This window comes from Cryptotermes secundus, unplaced genomic scaffold (assembly GCF_002891405.2).
Source record: "Cryptotermes secundus unplaced genomic scaffold, Csec_1.0 scaffold1430, whole genome shotgun sequence".
NCBI lineage: Eukaryota > Metazoa > Arthropoda > Insecta > Blattodea > Kalotermitidae > Cryptotermes > Cryptotermes secundus.
Window position 1 is genome coordinate 1 of NW_019736419.1, and position 10,953 is coordinate 10,953.

At 39.0% G+C, this 10,953-nt stretch overlaps 1 protein-coding gene across 4 annotated transcripts; it reads left to right on the forward strand.

Moving 5' to 3' along the window:
- The first annotated feature begins 151 nt into the window (after positions 1 to 151).
- On the forward strand, positions 152 to 10,232 carry LOC111869958 (trafficking protein particle complex subunit 2-like protein). 4 transcript variants are annotated; one of them, XM_023861856.2, is made up of 5 exons: positions 152 to 185; positions 1,323 to 1,495; positions 9,228 to 9,315; positions 9,667 to 9,746; positions 10,036 to 10,232. In XM_023861856.2, exons 1-5 carry the CDS (start codon positions 156 to 158, stop codon positions 10,079 to 10,081), a joined length of 417 nt encoding a protein of 138 aa, XP_023717624.1. In that variant the 5' UTR covers positions 152 to 155; the 3' UTR covers positions 10,082 to 10,232. The 4 variants fall into 4 exon arrangements, with proteins under 4 accessions (XP_023717624.1, XP_023717625.1, XP_023717623.1 ...); XM_023861857.2 differs by lacking the exon at positions 152 to 185 and adding an exon at positions 214 to 338; XM_023861855.2 differs by lacking the exon at positions 152 to 185 and adding an exon at positions 382 to 547.
- The last annotated feature ends 721 nt before the right edge of the window (positions 10,233 to 10,953 follow it).

Consider the following 10,953-nt stretch of genomic DNA (forward strand, 5'->3'; position numbering starts at 1 on the left):
TAATTATACTTAAATTAGTGAGTGACAGTGGAGCGGTTACATATAGGATATTGGTGGGAAAGCCATAAGGAACAAGACCAAGGCGTAGGTTGGTGGACAATATTAAAATTGATCTCAGATAGGATGGGATGGATTGGATTGATCTGGCTCAGGACATGGACCAGTGGAAGGCTCTTGTGAACACGGTAATGAAGCTTTGGGTTCCATAAGATGCCGGGGAATTCTTGAGTAGCTGCACAATTGGCGGCTTCTCATAAGGGGCTCAGCTCCATGAGTGAGCGAGTCTTGTGCCATTGTGACCTTCTAACCTAGAACATATAGTAATGCAACCACAGTTGGTAAGCTGTTTTCCAAGAGTTCATCAAAGAAATCACATATAAAATATAAAAATACGATATGTGCAAAACAACTTGGCTTAGACAAACAAAATTCCTATTATATCCTACTTCGTGAATTACTTCACAAATTATTCCTTGACACAAGAAAAAAACACATGAACACTACCGTATTCAACATGGCGGTCTGTATTGCAGTTGTCGGAAAAGAAGTGAGTTTTGTTCCCGGTAATTTTGTAGCGATGATACTGACATGTTAGTCATTAATAGTCAAGAACGAAGTAAGTTTTATTTAAAAATTACATCATATGATAGACTGTCTCTGTCATATCTGGCACTTATGAACGTGGAAACTCTTCGGATCAAGTAATATTCAACTGACATGATCTTAAAATACATTTGTAATTTCTATATAAAAATTTCATTCATGACGAATATGTCCAGATTGCAGTTGTAGATTGACGCTACGATGTCGTGGTTGGCATAGTGTGGATGTTTATATAGATTGGCTCACAAGATGTACATTAATTATGTAAACCCGAATGAACGTGATGAGTATTTAGGTTATCTCTAAACTATTCCAATGGAATAGGGCGTTAGTTCGGAAGAACTGTATACATTTTTCGGGTTGTGGGACCCAGCGAACGTTCTAACCAGTTAGTACCTGACAGTATAGCCCTGCTGGTAAAGAGCCGGGAAAGTGAAGATGACCATTTGTTTCTTCCAAGGAAAAAACTCGGACCTTTATATGTGCACATTTTACAGCATGTATGGCATAGCGCTAAGGCATGGTCAACTTTGCCATATTGTTAGTTGTTCATTCAGTACAGTATGCAAATTGAATAATAAGTAAATAAAGGAAGATGTAACCGAACTAACAATGGTAAATAAGAGAATTATGGGTTCACTTTCGCAGTCATGTGGCATGATGATACACAAAATTATACATGAAATGGTTTTCTTTCTGTTTTTTTTTTTTTTTTTCAGAATTCTCCCAAGTACATATCATGTCTACACCCAGAACAGGAGTTACAGTTTCAGCTTAAAGTGCACACATCTCTTGATGTTGTTGAAGAAAAGCTTTCCTCTGTTGGTAAAACCAGTGGAGATGTGAGAGAATTGTATCTTGGTCTGTTGTATTCCACAGAAGAACATAAGATGTATCCTTTAGTAAAATTAGTTTTCAGATGGCATAAACAAAGATCAAATACATTTATACCAATTCATGTGTAATAGCCCTTTTCAGACAGTTTTTATTAACGTTTATGTTGCAATCAAACCATCCAAATTATAGGATTAGTATAAAGCCCAAAATTTGTGTTCTTGTGTGCTGTAAAACAATGGTAATATATTCTGTAGAATATGTAACTATTGAATCATAACTGTGCCAGGCAAAACCAGACATAACTTTTCTGCTGTCAGATAAATTCACAGAGTGTAGTTACAGTGAACTTTCTTACTTCATTATCAGCAAGATGCTGGGTCTGTGATCAAGTCCAAACTTAAAGATGTAGGATGTCATAATTTGCTGCCTGGTCAGGGCTGTCACAACACTGGAGTGATGGTGGTTTAGCGTGGGGTATGGCAGAATAAAGATTAGCAGAGGGACATGAAAGAAACTCTAAAAATAACTTGCTCCATTGCCATTTTGTCCATCACAGATTTCACATGAAGCCACCAGGGCTTGAATACAAGGCTCTGCAGTAGGAAGCTATTGTCAGACTGCCCAAACTATGGCATGGCTTTCATGCAGTGAATTTTTGAGTAAGTAGACATTTGGGCATCTACTCATATGTGCTGTTTATGGCACATGCATTCACACATATCCTGCCTTACTCTGCTTTCTGCTACTTGACTCCACACCATCTGCTGAGTACATCTGAAAAGAACAGCAAAGCATCTGTTTCTCATTTTGCTTGTAGTTGTTAAAGCATACCATGTAACTCTTACAGTAGCATCGACACAACTATCTAGTAGTAACAGTATTTATATTTATTCTTTCCCATTTCATGTTTTGACCCTATTTCAGAGTCATCTTCAGGTGGTATACACATGTTAGTCATCAGAATCATCACACCTTACATTCTAATAGAAAATGGGCCCCTTGTTTATAAGGATTATCCAGTTGGATGTCTATCATAAGGTCAATAGTGAAAGGGGTAAGTATAAGTATGAGAATATGCAAGGAAATAAAATAAACATAAATATAATATACTGTGTGAGGGCATTGATGAGATGTATATAGTTGTACTGTAACCGTACGCATCCTTCACGGAAAGTCTTATTTGTTTGTAAGTAACGGTTAAGTTTAGCTGTAGAAATGAGATGCCCCGGAGGGATCATGGTCCTTTGAACTGGCATTTTGTTGCGAGGGACAGAAGGGAGGTTGGTAAGTCCATTGCATTCAGGGGAGGAGTAGGTATACCTTCTTTCGTCCGTGCCTGTGGGGGTGGAGGACCTGTGGATCGAAGTTTCGAGAAGGTGTGCAGACCGGAAGGGGTCCGTGCATTTGGTCATGAAGCCCTCCCAGTGGAAAGTTCGAGATGGGTAAGAACGTGGTTTCTGGGAGCAGTGGCGGTGGTCATGGGGCAGTTAGTGGGTAGAGGCCAGGGAGTGAGGGTGTTCATGTGGAACCTGTGCTAGGGGGTTAACCGATCGAGCCCGCATAAAAAAAAAAAAACGACGTAAGCGAGCCAACACCCATGTACCCCTGGGATGTAAGACTCATTCCGCTGAATTTAGTCGAGGCATACACCCCGTCGAAGTGAAGCGTGTGGGGACGGGTGTAGTACATATGCTGAGTATTATGTGCATGTACATCGTAGGTTTGTTGTTTGGGTTAAAATATTGTAAAAATTATATTGAAATAATGAAAAGTACATTAAAGTGACACGTTGGACCATTGTGGTTCCCCCTTGTTGTTGTACTTGTGGTATACCATGCCTGATGGCACTCATTATTTGTTGTATTTTGCTGTTAACCTCTAAAATAAAAGTACAGTTTTGTTGGCTTCACATATAACATTTATCTATACTGTATTGGCTTGCATTATATTGTTATTTTTGTTGGAAACTTTTGTAAGTGTATCAAGTGAGGTACACTTCATTATCCCGCATGGTATCATGTTCTTTACTCATATGGTTTGGAATGTTTTATTATGCTGTTTATTGCATAATGTTTTGAATTAACATGTTTTTATGTGGTAAATTCTTTCATAGGATTTCACATAGAAACACTGAAACCAAAACATTACACACAAACGAACTTTGTGGCCTGTAGTCTGCAAGTGAACTATACTGAGCGACCGCCACTTGTTGGCAAAGTTAGTGCCAACTTTTGTGGCTAGAGGGTGTCATGTGGTCAGCGCAACGGTTCCCCACGTTTGTTAATCTCGGTTTTCTAGACTGGATCCACTATTTCAATGATAGAGCTCCTCAGTTATCCTCACGAGGTTGAGTGGACCCTGTTCCAGATCCACTGCTTCTCAGAAAATCAGGTAGCGCCGGGAATCGAACCTGGGACCTCTGGATCTGTAGCCACTAGACCACAGAAACATTACACAATACAGAGCGTGATAAAACATTTCAATGCAGATGACTGAACAATACCACAACACTGTTTAGTGTTGTTTAGTTTAGTGACTGTAATAGTCAGTTATTACATATAATACTACTGTTCCTACCATAAGGTAAAAGGTAAAGTTGTCTCAGTACATAACTACTTAAGCACTACGCTATGAAGGCGTATGGGGGAGTGGATGTATAGATCCACATTTTCTTGAGCTTGGCCCTAGCTGGAGGTGAGTGGTTAACTTCACACTCCAGCCGCTTTACCCCTGGGGAAAGAGGCCACCAGTACGAATTGGGTAGGAGGTTGGGTGGACCCCAGAGCCAGTTGGGATGACACAGAGAAGAGAAAATTCTTGACCCTACTATGACTCGAACTCTGACCCCTTTGTCATCCAGTCCATAGCCAGTTGCTACACCAACTATGCCATCCTGGCTCTAAGCCTAGTGTAAATGGTTAATAAAGTGTACCCCACTTAACACAGTTATAAAAACTTAAAAAGACAAACAAGTTAAAGTTATTCAAAGGATTATCTAAGTGGCCATTCCGTGAAGATGTAGGGGGAATAGAGGTACTGCTCTACCATTCTTGAACTTGGCACTAGATCGAGATGAAGAATTTCAGAGTAAGTAACATTCATAAGGTAATTAATTCTATTTGCAGTAAGGAAAAATTGCCTGATAGTGGAAGAAGTCTGTTATTTCACCAGTTCTCACGAAAGGTGATAAAACTGCCTCTAGTATTTATTGTGGGATATCACTGTTATCAACTTCATATAACATTTTATCTAATATTCTTCTCTCAAGGTTAAGTCCATATATAGAAAAAATATTGGGGATCATCATTGTAGGTTTTGATGTAATAGATCAGCTACAGGTCACATTTTTTGCATTCGTCAGATACTGGAAAAAAAAATGGAATACAGTGAGAGAGTATATCAGCTATTCATAGAGTTCAAGAAAGCCTATGATTCATTTAGGAGGGAAGTATTCTACAATATTCTCATAGAGTTTGGGGTACCCAGGAAACTAGTTAGGATGATTAAAATGTGTTTAAATGGAACGTATAGTAAAGTCCGTGTAGGTAAACATTTGTCAGATAAATTTCCTATTCAGAATGGTCTAGTTTTTAGTTTAGTTAATTAGAGAGGGTGGGTTTCCCCATGCACCGTGACCAGTTTGATCTATTGTGCTTCCCTCTATGATATTCTACCAGTCTCTATATCCTACCGGTACTGGTGCTTACCATCAGTCCCGCCCAGCCAGCGAGACCGGCTCTACTAGCTGAGAGGTATCTATAATGCCTCCCCCTTCTACCAGAGGTATTAGAGACTGCTGTTGGGCGGGAAACGTCCATAATTTTGGTTCAGTGACCCCTTTGAAGATATGAGGTTCTTTTACGTGCCGTAAAGCTACGACACGGGACCCATGGCTTAAAGTCCCTCCCTGAGGACTTGTTCCCTGAATTTTTCTGCCCTTAAAAATTCGATGACCTCCGCCGCTATTTGAACCTGCGTACTACGAGTCATAAGGTGGGAACGTTACCTCTAGACTACTGAGGCCGCTTCCAAATGGTCTAAAACAAGGAGATGCTTTATCGCCACTCCGTTTCAACTTTGCCTTAGAATATGCAATTAGGAAGGTCCAGGGAAACCAGGTGGGATTGAAACTAAACGGGACAATATCAGCTGTTGGTCTACGCCGATGATGTGAATCTACTGGGTGATAATGTAGATACCATAAAGGAAAACACACAAACTTTAATTGACGCAAGTAAAGAGGTTGGTCTAGAAGTAAACACACAGGAAACTAAGTATATGATGCTGTCTTTTCACCAGAATGCAGGGCAAAATCATGGTATATAGGAAACAATGTTTTGAAAATGTGGCACAGTTCAGATATTTGGGAACGACTATAACAAATCAAAACCTGATTTAGGAGGAAATTAAGGGGCAAAGGAATTTGGGTAATGCTTGCTATTATTCAGTCCAGCACCTTTTCTCTTCTCATCTGCAGCCAAAAAAATAAAAATTAGAATATACAAAACTATTATTTTGCCCGTGGTTTTGTATGGGTGTGAAAGTTGGTCTCTGACATTAAGAAACATAGACTGAGGGTGTTTGAGAACAGGATGCTGAGGAGAGTATATGGATCGAAGAGATGAAGTGACGGGAGATTGGAGGAGACTGCATAATGAAGAGCTTCATAACTTGTACTCTTATCCAAGTATAATTAGAATGATGATGTCGAGGAGGATGAGATGGGCAGGGCATGTAGGATATGGGTGGGAAAGCCAGAAGGAAAGAGACCACTAGGAAGATGAAGATATAGGTGGGTGGCCAATATTAAAATGGATCTTGGGGGAGATAGGATGGGATCTGGCTCAGGCTAGAGACTAGTGGAGTGGTCTTGTGAACATGGTAATGAACCTTCAGGTTCCATAAAATGCTGGGAACTTCTTGAGTAGCTGCATAATTGGTGGCTTTTCAGGAAGGACTCAGCTTCATGAGTGAGTGAGCAACACTATAACAGAAGCCAGATAAACATATGTACGAGTAAAGCCAACATAACGTAATGTTACAGGTCAACATTCAAATGATACTAACAGGCACCACAAGGCTTGCTACATCACATGTACAACAATAATAGAGAACCACAACATTCCACCATGTTACTTCAGTATTATATTAATATAATTTTGATAACAGTTTTAACGCAACCAAACGAGAAATCAAAAAAGAAACTAAAAAGATACACCAAATGTGCACCATACATACACTTAAGTACATCTTACCCACATTTTCCTTCAGCACATTACATTTAATGTAATTTTATTGCCTGCATATGCACATATTATAATTTTTATATATATATATATATGGTGTCTCCACCTTATCGTGGTGAGGGGGATTGAGTATGCAAAGGACCCTGAGAGCTATACCAGCGGTAGCGTAGCTACTGGCAGGGCCTCCCTTGCTGGACAGGTCAAAGGGTAGACATCAGACAAAGAGAGACACCAAAAACTGATGCTGGAAGCAGCGTCAGCAGCAGCAACTTGAAGCACAGAGCAAATGATGCTTGAGATGGTTCAAGTTCGTATAGCAACAGGCGTGACCAGAGTGGTTTGAACAGCTGTTGTACTGCGATGTGGAAAGCAAATGGAAAAATTACCACATTATCTCTTTTCATGGATAGTCTCTTTCCGAAAACAGAAGATCGCGTTAAGTGGAGGAACTATTTCAGAAGAGACTGTGGGCCTGTCGTCTGACAGATTACTGATGAATGAATATATGTACATATACTCTGACATTAAGGGAGGAACATAGACTGAGGGTGTTTGAGAACAGCGTGTTGAGGAGAATATTTGGACCAAAGAGAGATGAAGTGACAGGAGGTTGGAGAAAAGTGCATAATGAGGAGCGTCATAACTTGTACTCTTCTCCAAGTAGAATTAGAATGATCAAGTCAAGGAGGATGAGATGGTCAGGGCATGTAGCACGAATGGGGGAGATGAATGCATATAGGATATTGGTGGGAAAGCCAGAAGGAAAGAGACCACAGGGAAGACCAAGGTGTAGGTTGGTGGACAATATTAAAATTGATCTTAAGAGAGATAGGATGGCATGGTATGGATTGGATTGATCTGGCTCAGGGTAGGGACCAGTGGAGGACTCTTGTGAACACGGTAATGAAGCTTTGGGTTCCATAAAATGGTGGGAAATTCTTGAGTAGCTGCAGAATTGGCTGCTGCTCCATTAGGGCTCAGCTCCATGAGTAAGTAAGTATATATGTATTTCACTGTTTGACTTTATGATAAATATCCAGTTGAACAATGCTTAGATACAATGGATGCATTGTGGGATGTGGAATCTGGTAGGATGGAGAGAGAACCCACGTTAACTTCTGTAACAAATATTTATTGCTGTTAGATTATACACATGCGCAGTATTTGATAATTGGTCAGAAAGGGCTGTAACTCTGAGGCCGGGTAAGCCTGATGGATGCTAGACAAAGCTTGTGTTGCAGCAGGCCAGCATGTGCTAGCATCAACAGTCTTCCTTGAGCAGCAGTTCAGTGGTTGCAGGCCAGATATTGGGCGGTGACCTTCCCAGTTGGGCTAGGTAACAGCAGAGTCGGCCTGACAGTGTTGATCCTTGGAGACTTGCTCTTGCTCTGCTGTCTTGATGTACGCATAGCTGCGACTGTTGCTAGTGTGTTGGAGGTCCACATTTTTTACACATTTTCGCTAAGTGGCACACAAACCAATGGGCATGGGCAGCCATGGTCTGCGCTGATTGGCTGGAACTTAATTCAGTGTGGGTGCCTCCCACATTTTGTTTGAAAATATGGTGTGATGATGCAGATGAATGATGCTGAAGTGTGTAAACCACCTGAAGATTACCCAGAAATAGGGTCAAAGCATGTACTGGGTAAGAAGAAACCCTATTAATTCCAGATAGTTGTGTTCATGTTATTCCAAGAAATATATTTATCGAATATTATAGTTCAGCATCCCATTATCCTATTTTACTAATGTATCAGTCAATAATACAACTTTAAAAAGGCATTAGGAATATGTTGTTCACTAAAAATGTTGTGAAGATAAATTACGTAAAACCAATACAACTTGAGGAGATGCTAACGTAATAGCCTATGGGCATGCTTTTGCTTTGAACTGTCATAGTATTAAAATGCATTGTTAGTGAACAACATATTCCTAATGTCTTTTTGAAGTTTTATTATTGATGGATACGTTAGTAAAATAGGATATTTATCAAACGTACCTGGATGATTAAAGCTAACTAGCCTCTCCTAGAAAAATTTGGTAGTTGAAGTCATGAGATGGGCGGTTAATGTTGTGGTTATGTTAAAATTTGGCATGCTTCTGTACATCTTCAGAACCGCCTGTATGGCAAAGAACACACGATAGCTGCAGCTTACTGCTGTTAGTCCACAATGAAATATTCTTCTTTTATGGCACTGCCAGTATTACTAAATGTTCGTGTAGCAGTTCTAGGTTAAATTTTCAGGAATGTTGAGCAGCCATGGTTGTCTTTATGAATTGAATGCTTCATTGCTGCTTTAAACCCTGGGGTTAGAAAAGTTACTCATTGACAAGTATGGGGGCTGCATGACAAGAAAAGATGTTTGTTTTATGCCAAAATTATATATATTATTATAAATAAGCAGTTGCTGTAGAAACCATCATAACTGGAAATATCAGAGAGCACTGTCATATTGTCATAGGAAGCAGATGATGAGAAAATTTTGCTTTTCCAGATTCTGTATTTTAAAACTGTTTCCAAATGACCTTAATATAATACAGATTTGGTTATGTAACAAATACCAAAATCAAATTCATTATAGTGGTGGAATCATCCAACACTTTACTTCGTGACAATGAAGTAAGAATGGTAAGCATTTCATGGGAAGGAATGGATTGTTCTGATATCTGTAGTGATACGTAATCCATGAGATTATTTTAACGGGCTTAACATATTATGTCTTGATCTAAATGTTACATGACATAGGTGGTAACTGCATGTCTAAGATTATCTGAAAAGAATGCTGAATCAGGATGTTACTGTTAAAATATAAAACTTGATTAGAAGTAAGGATATGTGACATATAGTGTGTTAGCATTAATTCATACCACAGAAGCATTCAGATGCTCATTTAAGTACTTTGAGTTGAAGAGGTGGTCGACTGCTTTAGAGTTGTTTGTAAAACAGATTAACTGAATTTATGATGTACTGTGTTTGCAGATGTTTCGAAAGCTTCATAGTCTATATACAGATGTTGTGTGCAATCCCTTCTATATCCCTTGTGATCATGTTATTTCCACGTAAGTCTGTGTAAATGAAATGCTTTTTTGTATATAAGTCATGAGTATATCTTCATGTCACATGTACATAAAGTAATAAAACATACTTCAGATACAGTAGTGAATTTGACAGTTCTGATCATAACTTCCTTTGGTGGGCTGAGATACTTTCAATGCCACCAGATATGTTTGCATGAATTCATTCATTATTTATGCTTAACATTAAGCAACTCTACAGCCTAAAATTTCATAACTACTTCTGACTTGGTTTGTTATTTATGTATATTAATTATTTTATATAATTTTTCAGGAATTTTGATACCACAGTGAAGAATATAATGACTGGAAATGCATGAGTTTGAATAAATGTGTTTGGAACATGTATTCATTATTCAAATGAAATAAGTAATTTGTTATGAATTTCCTTACTGTGTTGTAAAATTCGATACCCCTGTACTGGTTGATGCAAGAATGACAATGAAAGAAGTATATTTATATATATATATATATGTACATATATTCACTTATTTATAGAAAATAGAATTAATTTCAGTGTACATTGAAGTCCCTAGTTAACGAGTGGCTACTTTTTTTACAAGACTAAATTGAAGTTGCTGAGTGAGCTGGGATAGTGCAGTTGGTATAGTGACTGGCTACGGGCTAGGCAACTGAGGGGTCAGAGCTAGAGTTCTGGTAGGGCCAAGAATTTTTTCTCTCCAAATTGTCCAGACCATCTCAGGGGCACACCCTGCCTCCTATCCAATGGGTACTGGGGTTCTTTGCCCGGGGGTTAAGTGGACGGAGTGTGAAGCTGACAAGTTACCTCCAACTAGTGCTGAGGTTGAGAAAATGTGGATCTATACATCCGCTCCCGCATATATCTTCATGGCATAGTGCTTAACCTTTATCGGACGGGCCATTTAATTTCCGGTAGGGGCAGCTGGACGGAGTTTATTTAAATGCCCGCCCTTCTAGGGCAATGGAATTGTAAGCATGCTTCTAAAAATGGTGTAATTTCTACATTTTTTATGATAAACGAACGAAATGAACGCTCCTTTAATGTAGAAAGAATATAGAATCATATATTCTAATTTACAGATTTTAATATCTGTAAAAAAATTTTACACTCATTCAAAAAAAAATCCCGAAATTCATACATTTTCTGCACCATGCGTTCTAGCAGTGTAATACATTTTCTGCACCATGCGTTTTAGCAGTGTAAAAGTCC

What these genes read in the sequence shown, in the direction of transcription:
- LOC111869958 (XM_023861855.2), top strand. Translation starts at nt 494, where the DNA reads ATGAACACTACCGTATTCAACATGGCGGTCTGTATTGCAGTTGTCGGA. An exon ending in GTGACAATGAAGTAAGAATG is followed by an intron (nt 9,316 to 9,666) that starts GTAAGCATTTCA and finishes CTGTGTTTGCAG; the next exon opens with ATGTTTCGAAAGCTTCATAG. An exon ending in TGTGATCATGTTATTTCCAC is followed by an intron (nt 9,747 to 10,035) that starts GTAAGTCTGTGT and finishes ATAATTTTTCAG; the next exon opens with GAATTTTGATACCACAGTGA.